The following is a 16,151-nucleotide window of genomic DNA, read 5'->3' as shown; positions in this document are numbered from 1 at the left end:
TGGTCATAAACCAAAACAGATACATTACTTCAGAAGCAGAAAGGGCATTAAGATAGTAAAGGAAAGAAGGAGAAAAAAATAGGCACTCGTACACAGTCTATATATTTAAACTTTTTGAGAACTCTATTTCAGTTGGCCAGTCTTGGCCTGGTACAGAGATCTATCATAGCAACCTCCTGACCCAAATAGCTGGACAATAAAGTGAAAGAAGAAAACCTTTTCTCTTGTTGTATTTCAAGATCACTTTCTCTGTGGTCGTTACACCATTTCACTTGCTAGGCCCCCAAATATGTGCGACATTCCAATTATTCCGCACAATTCAAGGGAAAAAGACACATGCACTAACTTTAGGAAATTACTTTCAGGGTACCTCTGAAGTTTCACAAGTGATGATTATCCCTTTTGCTGATTGTTGGGTAGCAAGCACACATCAATCTCCAATCATATTATCCTACTTGTGATGTGTAGATCTGTGAAAACAATAGTTATCATTTTATTAAGAAAACAGCATTTTAACAAAAACCACTGGAAGCTTTTCAAATTCTCATCTTTAAAAATCTGTAAAGCTCTAGGATATCCTATATACCCTGGAAAAAATGGCTATTTCATTCAACTACCATGTAAAAAACAACAAAAACAGACAAAATTGAGAGACATATAGGAGAGATTAAATGCCAATCTTAGTCTTAAAACATATTTCATTAGTTAGAACTGTTTTGCAGGGTATTTCAGTTATAATGCTCATTTGGACAGGTCTTTGATTTGAGAATTTAAATAGGTATTTCAGTTTCCTGAATTCTTATTTAAAGCTATAACTACACTAGTGCCAAAGAAGCCAGGATCACCTTCAGAAAAATTTTGCTTTGTCTACCATCTAATCTAGGAGGTACCTCTGCCTGTCAGGATATTGCAGTAAGGATAGATACAAAATCCTTAAAGTTAATTGTGACAAATTAAGTGGTTTGAAGGAATTCTTAGAATTAATATCAGACTAAGTAGAGACATTGTAACATATAACTTTTTGATCTTTAAATCTACAGTGGTTTAAAGTTTAGGTTTTATGTTTCTGCCATGGTATTTTAACACCTTTTCTGAGACAGTTCTATGCTGTAAAAAAATGTATTATAGGTAGACAAGTCTAAATTTCACTCCTTCTCAGGTCAGCAGTATAAAGCTAAGCTTGAGGAAACAGTTGAACACCTTTGCCCTACATTATGAGCTGAATTTTTTGGGGGATCAGAAAAGGAAAGTTAGACATTAGAATCCATGTAAAATACATATACGCATATCATAATTTACTAAACTCTAATTTCTAACAGTAGAAACAATGGGATTAAGAGACATGCATGAGTTAAAATTTAAATAAATCTTCAAAATAAATTAACAGGGTCCTGCAATTTGTCCCTTTAGACTGCATTATCTCTGTATTATAGTATATTTTATTCAAGAAGCCTTTGATTATAATTTTAGTTTTAAAGTGTCACTCCAAAAGAGTAACCACAATTTTTCATGTTTTCCAAAGAGTGCTTGACATCTGTAAAAATGACACTCAATAACTAGAGGACCTAAGAACTGAACTCTGATTCCAGTTAGTTCTTTTACTATTTTTGGTTACTTTCTAACAGAAATTTAACTGTATATATCAAATAACATTTTATAGTTAAAAAAAATTAAATAATCCTAAAAAGGACAATACATAAGAGATCTAAATGAATTTTATCCAGCAAAAACGTTTATATATATGTATCAGTAATCTGATCCCACTGTACTTTATTCCATGAAGGAACAGAATCTAAATATTTAGATATATTAAAGATACTGGAAAAGATAGATTTTCAACCCTTTTATACTCCCAAGTACTCTTGGTTTTGATTCTGTAGCCCTACAGAACACAAAAGCAACTGTAAAATCCTACATCTGTGGAAGAGGGAAGTCCCTGGCATCCAGTGGTTAAGATTCAGCACTTCCACTGCAGGGGGCACGGGTTTACTCCCTGGTTTGGGAATTAAGATCCCATATACTGTGCAGTGCAGCAAAACAAAACACACACACACTTGGGGAGGAGAAGATGCCATACTCAAACACAAGACAACTCTCCACACTTAAAAGCATTCAGAAAAAAACTGGCTGTAGAAATATTGCCACTGGGGAAAAACATCTACACATTCAAGAGCAAAAGATGTGTAATATTTATGATTATTTCAATAATACCCTGTGCTTATCGAAGGTGCAAAGCACTAAAAATGAGCACTCTTTAGATACTTAAACTGAGGCACAGTAAATTTGCTGAAGGCAGGATAAAAGCCAGGTTTTCAGACAAAATGCTTCAGAATTTCACATTTCCCATTCCTTAAAATACAAATCATATGCTATCTTTAATGTGATTTATTTTTATCAAATTTTAGTAAATTTATTATTAGGGTTTAAGTTGTATGTCCAAATATTTTGTGATAGGTAAAAGCCATAAGCTTTCCATCATGTTTTACTATAACTTCATTTAATAGGAAAGTTAAATGAAATGTCATCAATTTGCTTTTTTAAAAAAAAACAAATGATTTGTTTTAGGACAGCTCTAGAAATTCTTGCCTTGATTTTTGTCCAGTAGAATTTTATAAGTATCTGCTTGAAAGGCCAACATTAATATAGTTCTCTTTTTAAATATATATTTGACTTCTAGTCCTCTTTCCTCTCGAGATGTTTTGTCTCTTAGTGAACTGAGCTGCTTATTCATTGAAAACAAAATGTTACGGTTTTGTGAAAGTACAAAATGGTTAATGTTGGATTCAATCAATCTGATAGTAAACTGCTTGTTAAGCTAAGATCAAGAAGTATGGGGAAAAATTCAAAACATAATGTGGGATAAGTAGTCAAATACTAGAGATGTTAGACAGAAAATATATTCCAAAGCCTAATTCTAATACTTAAATCTATATGTCTCATTCAACTACTTACTGGACACCTTGAAACATGAAATAAGATACTTTACCTATGCACAATGAACTAGCATTTTACAGGGAGCAGCCAAATGCCAGTTTTAACTGCCTCAAATAGCTTGGTATGCATATGCTTAAAATGATTCTTAAATTTGAGGAACATTCCCAGATTCCCTTGAGAATCTATTAGATCTAGGAGTCATAGATCCTTGCTTCAGAAACACACACACACACACACAAAACACAATTTTTAAGTGTTGATAACACTGTAAATCACAGCACTGTTGGGATTGGCATGAGAAAATTTTCATACTGTTAATAAAGACTGGTCACTAACCTTAAGGAATAGTCTTTGAAAGTATGAGAAAGTTCAATGACCGTATCCATTCATTCATCTGCCTCTTTTGCTAGCTCTAATGGTGACTGGTTGATGCAAATGTGCCTCTAATCTAGCCTATAAATCTTAAAAACAAAAATGTTTAAGTTCTAATTTCTGCTAGTCTTATACATGTAACAATTTTCAAGCATTACAAAGTACTGTGAAGGAAAGACTAATACACCACTATCAAATTCCAATATACCCAAACCAACAATGACATGTTTGAATATGTAATTTGTTGACTTGAGCAAAATAAAAACATAATTGCTCTAAATTCTTTTTTACTTTCGAGGATGTAAAACCAGATCTCTAAGAAATTTTTTTAACAGAATTAAACATTTAATTTTCCCCCCACAGTATTCAAAGTAAACATTTTATCTTTATTACTCTTGGTATACCAAACTGAATTTCAGGAATGTAAGAAAGCCCAAGTGGGAAATATTACATAGAAAAAGGCTGAATTAGCAAACACGTTATATTTCTTACTTATTTCTTATAAGTATACATTGACATTTACTTATCTGATAGCAATAATGCTGGTTTTGAGTAAATTTTTCTTCCTTCAATGGGAATGCAGAATGGCAGTGTTGTCTTTGGAACAAATTAAGAAGACAGTAACAACTAACAGAGGAATAACTTCTACACATATGTTTTTCAAGGGCAATGAATAGTTAAGAATATAATTATGGAAAAGTATGCCTCAAATACATTTTTAAAAATTTCTCAGGATTTATTGTTTTGTTTCTTAATAAAATATAATGCACCGACACTGTGTTTCCTCCTTTAACCAACAGTGATATCAAGAATAAACTCGACCTAAAAATCAACTTGTTTGAGCTAACAGAGAACTGTGTAATACATTTTATATCTGATTACTTGAGCACTATATGCATATTTTGGGTTACGGTCAAGAGGCTCACCAAATATTTTGTATGAAAGTTTTATAAACCAAACAGGTTCTCTGATGACTTATCATGCTAGCATGTGAAATTTGAAGGAATAACAAATGGTATAACATAAAGAGACATGCGATACAGGTGGACATAATAGATACAGCTTGACCCTGAATATTTCTCTTAGAATAACTTCATCCATAAATAAGACTTTACTTTTTATATATAGATTTATCCTACAACTGGTCTTGGATCACAGAGAATGTGAAGGACATAGCTTAAGAAATCAAGACGACGGGTTTTTTTGTAGTCTTTCATCCCCTCAGACCACAAAAAGCATTCTCTAAGTGGATGCTCAGGTTAAATTAAGATGCTCTTGAACAGACAAATTTACTGAGGCTTAGAATGTAAATCACGTAACTACTTACAGCAGCAACAGTCTTTTCAAAAATGACTAAAATAAACTTTTAAATATAAAGCATATAAAAAGGACTATCAAGGATAGTTTTCCAAACTATAGAAATACAGGAAAATATGTGTTGCCTCATAATAAAGTTCAATAAATATTCTTTCTGAATCCTAGAAACACTATAAGATGTTATAGGTTATTTGGTTCTTATAAGTTAGAAAAATCTGATTGTTTCTACATAAATTCCTCCAAATGCTTATCTATCGTCAAACAGATTTTTAATAATGCTTTTCTACTAGACTCAGAGACTATATCTGTCTAACATCCTTTCAGAAATGTGCTTTTTTTTTGATTTAATAAGTATACTTAATTTTCTACAAAATAAACATGATTTAAATTTTAAGGTTCAAGGTAATTATAGAAAAAGGTAGACACTGAAATATCTCTTTTTGTATATCCCTATATTTACAAGGGCTAGCATCCACTGTGGTTTTCTCTTTATACTCACTTGTCACACTGAATAAATAGTAACTGTGGTCCAAGTAACCTGTATTAAAGATTTTAAAACTCCTCAAAATTTTACAACACTAGAAAGTTTTAAGATCTAATTTGAGAGTATTAGTGTTATGTAATTTTGTTACTGGAAAAGAAATAAAAATCTTTTTTTTTTTCCTATCTAAATTAAATCCAAGTTCCATTATCAGTTTCTCGATGTATATCTAAAATGTACATTCCTAAACAAAGGTAAAGCTGTTCAAGGGCTGAACTAGTCCAATATACAACTGAAGGTTATTTATTATTATTATTATTATTGTCTTTTTTTTTTGTTTTTAAATCTATATTAAACCCCTGGTTTCTCATGGATCAGATCATAATTTAACATTGTAAAAATTAATTTCAGAAACTATTGTGCTAATATTTAGATTTGAGGAAGGAATCAGACAAAATCAATTATCTCTATTCATTGTTAGAACAGAAGATGAAATAGCTTACTAACTGATATGAGTTATGAATGTCACTATGACATAAAATTTGCTGTTATTTACTTATTTGGCTACAAGTGCATTATTTTTCATGAATAACAACACAGCATTACCAACTTGTAACATGAAACTCCAGCTCATAAAGAGTATACTGTGTGATTTTAAAAAGTCTGATTGTAATTAAGTAACAACCTTTCCCCTGATAAACATGAACAAAATCCATTGGGAAATCAGGCACAGACGGTATTTATCGGTTTTTCTTCCTTTCCTCCTATGGTTGTTTCTTAAGACATACAGATGGCTCCAACAGAATCCACACTTGTTATAAAATGACACAGCTATTTTTCTCCTTTTCCTTTTCTTTATCTTTTTCTCGTGGTTCCTTTCGTTTACGTTCACTGTTTCCAGATTGTCTGCCACTTGACGGAGAGGCTTGCGCTGGCTGGCTTTGCTTTAAGGAAAATAAACAGGAAGAAATTATCACAATTTTTCTAAGATGCTTAAGCAGAGTTACCTAGAAAGAAAAACCATGAAAGTAAAAGGAATCATTAATGGAAAAAAGGCTACTTTTTTAATGTTATATGGTACCTGCGTAATTGCCTCTATCATTCAGAATAGATATAATTAATGGATCCATTATTGTAAGTAAATAAACAATAAATAACATGTGAGCAACTTCCCTTTCACTTTTCACTTTCATGCATTGGAGAAGGAAATGGCAACCCACTCCAGTGTTCTTGCCTGGAGAATCCCAGGGACGGGGGAGCCTGGTGGGCTGCCGTCTATGGGGTCGCACAGAGTCGGACACGACTGAAGCGACTTAGCAGCAGCAGCAGCAGCAAGATAATCACAAACTTAGGACTGTGTCATAAAACCCATGGATGCTAAAATGCTAACAGAGTCAATACCTAATTTAAAAGTTTTAATCTCAGCACGCATTTCTTTATTGCTAAAATGATCCTTATATTTAAGAGTCAGAACACTAGTCTTTACCGGGGCCTGTGTAGAAGCAGAAGCAGAAGCGGAAGCGGAAGCGGAAGCAGAAGCAGAAGCAGCAGCTGCTGCAGCTTGTTCCTGTTCCTGGTAATATTGAGAAGCTCGTCGATCCTCTTCTTCTTGGAGTTTCTTTGCTAGTTCCAAATCACTGATTCCTTCAGGTATTTGTTCCCAATTGATCTCTTGGCTCTGCTGTTCTTGTTGTAAAGATAAAGCCATAAGATAGTCCTAAGAAATTAAATGATAACCATCTTTAGCTGTGAGATTTTACCCAAGAACTAATGTGTATAAATACAGAGATTATATCTACAAATCTATGAAAATGACTTTTTAAAAACATACTAGATGTTAAATATAAAAATAAAAGTTTACTATTTCTGTTTGGGAAACAGTATTATTTCGGCAATACTGCCATTGTTAATATTTTAAAAATTCATTTAAAATTCTCTCTAGCAGCAGTATATAAGGCATTCAAGAAAGTTTATAAAAGAGAGAAGCACATGTCTATAGAAAATTGATACAAAACAAAAAAGCATAAATAGGAAAGTTAAGATTACCATATTATCGTTATAGAGTCAACTACTGTTAACAATTAATATATAATTCATCTTGGTTTTTTCTATATTCACATATGGATTTAAATACATCTTCCAACTCCTGAAACTTTCATAATCTGTTTTCTTTTCTATTTAATGTCATAAAAGTCTTCTGTTTTAAAAATATCATAAACACAGACCCAAATTATTTATTAAAGTCTTCCAAAGACAATTTTTAAAGCCAATGTAGCTGTCCATCAAACAATCATATGCAATTACTTAATCATGCTCTTCCTCCTCCTATACACATACTCAGATTATTTCCTATGAGATAAAGTGATGCATCTTTGGTCAAAAGTTATACATCTAACTTAACGTCCACTTTTATTACGAATTAGTGCTGAATGAAACTTGACTATTCTGTGCACCTCCCCCAGCACACTCTCAAAGTAAGAGAATTATAAATAATAAGATATGTAAAAGGTTGTTGCCTGTGAACACCTTGTACTATCTAGCATGATCATCTTAGAGGCATCAAGAAATTGTCCTTCAAATTTTTCTCCTCGATTCTTCAAACTCCACTCTTTGCCAAGTCTTTGATACTTAAAAAAAAAAATTATTTTTATTTATTCACTTATTTGGCTGCACTGGGTCCTAGTTGTGGCAAGGGAGATCTTTAGTTGACACACATGGGATCTTCAATCTGACATGCGGGATCATTTTTCAGTTGTGGCATGTGAACTCTTAGTAGCAGCATGTGGGAGCTAGTCCCCTAAGCAGGGATTGAACCTGGGCCTCCTGCCTTGGGACCGTGAAATCTCAGCCACTGGACCATCAGCAAAGACCCCCTTCTTTGTTACTTTGCAAACAATATCATATGTATATTCTCAAGATCTTATGACTAGATTACTGTGGCAATCTACTGCTTTACTACAATCCTTGTGTGCCAATATTTTTTATATACAGTGGTTTAAAAATCTTGTATATTTCTCTTAAATAACACTTAAAAACAATGCCCCTGTATACCTTCTGGAGGAAAATGAGTATGGATTACTATGGCTGTTTGTCAAAGCAAAGTTGAGAGTCCTAGAAAGATTAGCATTTGTTTGAATCAAGTATTCTTTTGTCCATTCACAGCTTGCTATTCAAACTGCCATTACAGAACTTATATATTAGTTAGTAAAATACCTGCCTCCCCAACTGACTGCCGAGTCTCTGGGAACAGGACAGAATGATTTATCTTTGTGTCCCCAGGACCTAGTTACAGTGTTCAATACAACTGCTCAATGAATACTGGCTAAACGAACACAGTCTCTATGCACTTAAATTGTTATCAGCAAAACGTGCCAACTGTTTAACATAACCATATTTCCACCTCAGTTAAAGAAAATGTCACATCATTGTTAGACTTCTAGTAATAAACACAATTGTGGCTCTAAGTCTACCCGCCAACAAGCAAAAATTTCATCTATCTCAGTTCTAAATAAGAATTCTACCAGCAGTGCAGCTCCCGCTGTAAAAGTGTCTGTTCCTCCTTACCTTGGATTCTAAGGCTTAGAACACCCCCTACTCTTTACCCAGTGCATGCAATCTTGAAGACTCCCTCTGTTCTACTTTTTTCTAACTAACCAAAATAGATCTCAAATATGTACTCATCTCTTCGTCTCTACCACTAAAGCTAAGCAAATCGCTACTTTGCTTACACCAGTGTCCTTCCTATGCATTTGCCACATAGCAGGTTTTTAAAAAGGTAAAGCAGTGCTTCCTTCAGCAGCATATATACTAAAATTGGAACGACACAGAGAAGATTAACATGGCCCCTATGCAAGGATGACATACAAATTTGTGAAGCATTGCATATTTTTTACAGAAGTAGACATACTGTTGTACATATGAAACATATAATGTTATAAACTAATGTTACCTCACTTTAAAAAAAAGGTAAATTAGATCATTGTCACTTCCATGTTTAATATCTGGCATATCTTCCCTCCTACAATTAGAATAAAATTCCCTCTTTACCATGACCTTCACAGTTCAATACAATTAGGCCTTCTGAACCAAAGTGTACAATTAATGTAGAATAATCATTTACCTATTTAGGAAGTAATAGAATTTCACAAGTATTGATATATTAATTAACAAATCTTTAGTTCAAAATTCTGAATAACCAAATTCATATTTGAAAGGAATGAGCATTTATCAATAAAACAATATGAAGATGAAACATATTTACCTGATCTATCTGATCTTGTTGTCCTCTGTATACAGTTTCAGGATCTGAAGGAGGCCGCAGATGAAATTCTGAGTCACAGAAATTTCCATCACCATCAACATTGTGTAGGCTTTCCCAAACAACTTTTTCTTCAGTGAGAAATCCTTGGTCTGTTACCAACAAATATAGTAGACCCTTAATAAGAAATAAGAAAAAGGACTGTTAAGTTGATTAAAACTAGTTTAAAAAATTTATAATTTAAAATAAATTATATAATCTGTTTAAAATATAATTATTCCTACTAATTTCCTGTTATGTCACCCTACTATATGACATAATAAATAGTAGACCAAGTAGATAACTTACTTGCTCACTAAGTTATATCCATTTGACTTTGAATATAGTTTATAATTGCTACACCATAGTATAATGAGAATTAGGAGCTCTTAGCATCTCAACTAATTCATAACTTATAAACAGCTCCTTGGGATTTTTTAATCTCCCTTCACAAAATAGAAAAATACTAGACAATAAGTCCCTAAAAAATACATCAAATAACAAGACATAGTACAAAAAAATTATATAATATTGCCTATTTCTTAAAAAATTAAGCCTATATCACTAATCCAATCCATATCAATTTTTCCCTCTCTGCACCATTTGCTGCTCTTAATTTATATACACCAATGGTACTTTGTACTTTTTTTATTGTAGCACTGAATCATACAACACAAAGATTATATTTTCCTCCTTGTTCTCCAGACTATATAGTCTATCTCTTGGCCTACTGTAGGCTGTATCATAAAGCTGGAGTCTAATATTTATTGAATCAATGTATTCATAATGTATTTATAGTCATTATCATAGAATTTAGCATTGATCTCTAACTGTTCATATGCATCAGTTCTAATTGCAATCATATGTAAAGGGTCCCTAGTATAATGCTTGTAAGCAATTTTTTCCTCAGATTTGCCAAGGATAAGACTTTCAATTACTTAGAGTTCCCACTGGTTAATATAGTATTTATAATTGCACAAGAATCATACTTTTCAAGTTTTCACTTATACACAATCTTAATAATTAATAATAAGAAATTCCTTTAAAGACTTGTGGTACATGTAGCAAAATTACTGAATAAATTCTGAAGCTTAAAAAAAAAAAAACTAAGTAGTTACTCTTGAACATTTATTATGTGTCCAGCACTGTGAGACACAGCTCTTCCTAGGGTACAGTCTTTCCTATTGTCTAGTAGCAGTTACATTCAAGCATCAGCTGTAGACATTGGTTAATTTATAAGGTCACTGAAATGAATACAGCAACATGAAAAGTATTTATAAAGAAAAACATTATGGTATAAAGTTTAAAGATACTATTTTTAGCAAAAATTAAGTCCAGGATCATTTTTTAAAAAATCAAGTATGTTCCAATTTATCAAATATTGAGTGCCTGCCATATACTCAGCACTATGCTAAGTGATTGAGGATTCATATCATGGATGGTAATGATCCCACCTTACTCTGGTATTAGCTTCTCCTTTTCTGTGATTCCACAGAATTGTGAACTTAACACTATTACAGCACTTCATACACTGAATTATCATTGTCTGTTTACTTACTTATCTCTACTAATACATTTCAGGCTTGACCTAACATATTTTTAATACCCAGTTAGGGTTTACCTTGTTCTAGGAAAATTAAAGAGTAAAACTTAATTTTCCACTGAACAAGTCTGACCTTTTTGTTTAATACTTATCACAATGCATTTCAACATATTATACAATATATAAGTTTTACAATTTATTCTATGTACGTCGTATATTAGATTGGCTGTTTGTTGGGAAAGAACTATAATCTTATCAATAATTTTTCTCCAAATGACACTTTAGGAAAGGTAAATTCTAGGAGGGTTTTTATGAAAGCTATTACTAACCATGCTGCTGCTGCTGCTGCTAAGTCGCTTCAGTCATGTCCGACTCTGTGTGACCCCATAGATGGCAGCCCACCAGGCTCCCCCGTCCCTGGAATTCTCCCGGCAAGCACACTGGAGTGGGTTGCCATTTCCTTCTCCAATGCATGAAAGTGAAAAGTGAAAGCGAAGTTACTCATTCGTGTCCGACTCTTAGCGACCCCATGGACTGTAGCCCACCAGGCTCCTCCGTCCATGGGATTCTCCAGGCAAGAGTACTGACCATAGCACATGAATATTTAAAAGTTTTAGTTAAAAGGGTAGTCATTTCTTGCATATCTAACCTATCTTCTTATGGACACCAGCCTCAATTTCTTCCTATTTTAGATGTTGACATTTATCGAAAAAGTCTATAATTGGTCCACTGACAACAATGCTGGTTATTACTTAACAGTTCCTTGACACAGCTGGAGTGTAAAATAGCAAAGCATGTATCCATGCTGTACTGAATACTTTAAGTTCATTTGTTCCTGACAGTCTACAATTAAATCACCACTAAGAATATTTCTTGGGAATTCCCTGGATGTCCAGTAGTTAGGAAGCAATGTTTCACTACTGTGGCCCAAGTTCAATTCCTGGTTTGGGAACTAAGATCCCGCAAACCATGTGGTGTGGCTAAAAAGGAAAAAAAAAAATTCTTGCTTTTGTATCCCAGCACTGCTGTTATATTGTCTAGCCAAAGTTTGCTTACCTAACCTTAAATCTTTTTCCTAATCTCACTCACCAGTCTCTAAAATATTAATTTCATCAAAAAATACAAAATACATATATTAAATTCATAATTATTAATGTATAAAATGTACATTTTATTATGTGAAAATATATTAGATAATTTTCATAATTTTTTTAAAATGGGCACTTTTAACTATTAAAGACTGAACAAAAATCTATTCTATGTAAAATATACTAATAATTTCATACAGAGTATATATTATTTGTATTAACAATATACATAAAGCCATCACATTTTGTAAATTGGAAAAACAGAAGAAAATCTGATAATACTGTAATACAAAAGTAATTCCAGCCTTTAAGTACAGAGGAAAACACTGCTAGTTCCTGGTTAACTAGGTTGGATTTGAATTATTTAAAGCCTGGTCTCTCAGATGTAAAGTGGGAATAATAATATCCACTCCTCAGAGGGGAGTTGTGAAAATTAAATGAGATAATGATATGGGTACCAGAAAGCATAAAAATCTTTTCTACAAATCACAGTAAAAATAAGCTCCATTAATGGAATAATACACTTACAGATACTTTTGACTGACTGCCAATTTATTATAGACTGGTTCAGTTCAGTTCAGTCGCTCAGTTGTGTCCAACTCTTTGCGACCCCACGAATTGCAGCACGCCAGGCCTCCCTGTCCATCACCAACTCCCGGAGTTCACTCAGACTCGCGTCCATCGAATCAGTGATGCCATCCAGCCATCTCATCCTCAGTTATCCCCTTCTCCTCCTGCCCCCAGTCCCTCCCAGCACCAAAGTCTTTTCCATGGAGAAGGAAATGGTAACCCACTCCAGTATTCTTGCCTGGAAAATCCCAAGGACGGAGGAGTCTGGTAGGTTACAGATCACGGGGTCGCAAAGAGTCGGACACGACGGAGCGACTTCACTTCACTATGCTGGATGAAATTTAAATAAAGATAAATCTAGAAGTACTTCCTTAGAGTTAGTAAAGCTACTGTTGTATTATTTGCTCAAAGATTATTTTAAAAAAAAAAAGTCTTTTCCAATGAGTCAACTCTTCGCATGAAGTGGCCAAAGTACTGGAGTTTCAGCTTCAGCATCATTCCTTCCAAAGAAATCCCAGGGTTGATCTCCTTCAGAATGGACTGGTTGGATCTCCTTGCAGTCCAAGGGACTCTCAAGAGTTTTCTCCAACACCACACTTCAAAAGCATCAATTCTTCAGCGCTCAGCCTTCTTCACAGTCCAATTCTAACTTCCATACATGACTACTGGAAAAACAATAGCCTTGCCTAGACGGACCTTAGTCGGCTTTTGAATATGCTATCTAGGTTGGTCATAACTTTCCTTCCAAGGAGTAAGGGTCTTTTAATTTCATGGCTGCAGTCACCATCTGCAGTGATTTTGGAGTCCCAAAAAATAAACTCTGACACTGTTTCCACTGTTTCTCCATCTATTTGCCATGGAGTGATGGGACCAGATGCCATGATCTTCGTTTTCTGAATGTTGAGCTTTAAGCCAACTTTTTCGCTCTCCTCTTTTACCTTCATCAAGAGGCTTTTTTACTTCCTCTTCACTTTCTGCCATAAGGGTGGTCTCATCTGCATATCTGAGGTTATTGATATTTCTCCTGGCAGTCTTGATTACAACTTGTGCTTCTTCCAGTCCAGCATTTCTCATGATGTCCTCTGCATATAAGTTAAATAAGCAGGATGACAATATACAGGCTTGACATACTCCTTTTCCTATTTGGAACCAGTCTGTTGTTCCATGTCCAGTTCTAACTCTTGCTTCCTGGCCTGCATACAGATTTCTCAAGAGGCAGGTTAGGTGGTCTGGTATTCCCATCTCTTGAAGAATTTTCCACAGTTTATTGTGATCCACACAGTCAAAGGCTTGGGCATAGTCAATAAAGCAGAAATAGATGTTTTTCTGGAACTCTCTTGCTTTTTCCACAATCCAGCGGATGTTGGCAATTTGATCTCTTGTTCCTCTGCCTTTTCTAAAACCAGCTTGAACATCAGGAATTTCACGGTTCACGTATTGCTGAAGCCTGGCTTGGAGAATTTTGAGCATACTTTACTAGCGTGTGAGATGAGTGCAATTGTGTGGTAGTTTGAACATTCTTTGGCATTGCCTTTCTTTGGGATTGGAATGAAAACGGACCTTTTCCAGTCCTGTGGCCACTGCAGAGTTTTCCAAATTTGCTGGCATATTGAGTGCAGCACTTTCACAGCATCATCTTTCAGGATTTGAAATAGCTCAACTGGTTCCATCACCTCCACTAGCTTTGTTCGCAGTGGTGTTTTCTAAGGCCCACTTGACTTCACATTCCAGGCTGTCTGGCTCTAGATGAGTGATCACACTATTGTGATTATCCGGACCGTGAAGATCCTTTTTGTACAGTTCTGTGTATTCTTGCCATCTCTTCTTAATATCTTCTGCTTCTGTTAGGTCCATAGTTTATTATTATTATAGGTCCCTAGTTATAGACACCATTTATCTATACAGTGTTGAGAAAATATTCTATCCAGTATTAAAATTATTTTTTGTTGAAAGTATATCTAGAATTCCATGGAATGAACTGTGTTTCTACTCTAGGTGTTCCAAAGAGTTTACAGAAGCAGGAAGAAACAAAATAAAGTGATCATTAAATACAAATGCAAATGGCCCTAAAAATATCAGGGTCTTTCAAAAGTGAAATGTTAGAAATCTTCCTGTTCGTGCTCAGTAAATGATCTTGCCTTACACATTAAAGAAAACAGAACTACTGAAGCAATAACTTTCTCTATTTCCTGCCATCAAACCTATAAACCTACCTGTAGCCATTGTTGTTATTTGTTGTTCAGTCGCTCAGTCATATCTGACTCTGCGAACCCATGAACTACAGCACCATAGACCTCCCTGTCCTTCACTATCTCCCAAGTTCACTCAAACTCAAGTCCATTAAGTTGGTGATGCCATCCAGCGAATTCATCCTCTGTTGCCCCCTTCTCTTCCTGCTTTCAATCTTTCCCAGCATCAGGGTCTTTTCCAATGAATCAGCTCTTCGCATTCAAGTGGCCAAATATTGGAGCTTCAACTTCAGCATCAGTGCTTCCAATGAATATTCAGGGTTGATTTCCTTTAGGATTGACTGATTTGATCTTGTAGTCCAAGGGACTCTCAAAAGACCCAGAGGGATGGTACGGGGAGGGAGGAGAGAGGGGGGTTCAGGTTGGGGAACACGTGTATACCTGTGGCAGATTCATGTTGATGTATGGCAAAACCAATACAATATTGTTAAGTAATTAACCTCCAATTAAAATAAATAAATTTATATTAAAAAAAAAGTCTTCTCCAGCACCATAGGATTAATTATTCAGCATGCAGCCTTCTTTATGGTTCAACTCTCACATGTATACATGACTACTGGAAAAACCATAGCTTTGATTATATGGACCTTTGTCAGCAAAGTGATGTCACTGCTTTTCTTCCAAGCAGCAAGTGTCTTTTAATTTCATGGCTGCAGTCATTTTCCACAGTGATTCTGGAGCCCAGGAAAATAAAATGCCACTGTTTCTACTTTTTCCCCATCTATTTGCCATGAAGTGATGGGACTGGATGCCATGATCTTAAGTTTTCTGAATGTTGAGTTTGAACCCAGCTTTTTCACTCTCATCTTTCACCCTCATCAAGAGGCTTTTTAGTTCTTGCTTTCTGTCACTAGGGTGGTAACACCTGCATATCTGAGTTTGTTGATATTTCTTCCAGCAATCTTGATTCCAGCTTATGAGTCAACCAGCCTGACATTTTGCATGATGTCCTTTGTATATAAGTTAAATAAGCAGGGTGACAATATATAACCTTGACATACTTCTTTCCCAGTTTTGGACAGTTGTTCCATGTAAGGTTCTAACTGTTGGTTTCTTTCCTGCATACAGGTTTCTCAGGAGACAGGTAAGGTTGTCTGGTATTCCCACTTCTTTAAGAATTTTTCATTATTTTTTGTGATCCACAGAGTCAAAGGCGTTAGTATAGTCAATGAAGCAGAAGTAGATGTATTTTTGGAATTCCTTTGCTTTCTCTATGATCCAATGAATGCTGGCACTTTGATCCCTCAAAGAATGTTCAAACTACCATACAATTACACTCACTTCACATGCTAGCAAGGTA

At 34.6% G+C, this 16,151-nt stretch overlaps 1 protein-coding gene and 1 non-coding gene across 4 annotated transcripts in view; one reads left to right on the top strand and one right to left on the bottom strand.

Annotated features, from left to right (window-relative positions):
- Window positions 1-5,758: 5,758 nt before the first annotated feature.
- MINDY2 (MINDY lysine 48 deubiquitinase 2) overlaps window positions 5,759-16,151 on the bottom strand; it is an 80,686-nt gene continuing 70,293 nt past the window's right edge. Inside the window, exons 7-9 of one of the 3 annotated variants that reach the window (XM_068965486.1) lie at window positions 9,366-9,539; window positions 6,591-6,821; window positions 5,759-6,048 (exon numbers count right to left, since the gene is read on the bottom strand). In XM_068965486.1, the coding sequence (XP_068821587.1) occupies window positions 5,920-6,048; window positions 6,591-6,821; window positions 9,366-9,539 (534 nt within the window). In that variant the 3' untranslated portion in view covers window positions 5,759-5,919. The remainder of the gene's footprint in view (window positions 6,049-6,590; window positions 6,822-9,365; window positions 9,540-16,151) is intronic. The other 2 variants (XM_068965488.1, XM_068965487.1) reach the window with 2 other exon arrangements.
- LOC138074652 (U6 spliceosomal RNA) lies at window positions 8,888-8,994 on the top strand. Its single transcript, XR_011144483.1, has one exon. It is a non-coding gene; the product is annotated as a U6 spliceosomal RNA (small nuclear RNA).

This window comes from Capricornis sumatraensis, chromosome 2 (genome assembly GCF_032405125.1).
Source record: "Capricornis sumatraensis isolate serow.1 chromosome 2, serow.2, whole genome shotgun sequence".
NCBI classification, from domain to species: Eukaryota; Metazoa; Chordata; class Mammalia; order Artiodactyla; family Bovidae; genus Capricornis; species Capricornis sumatraensis.
This window is presented reverse-complemented; position numbering and strand designations above follow the sequence as displayed.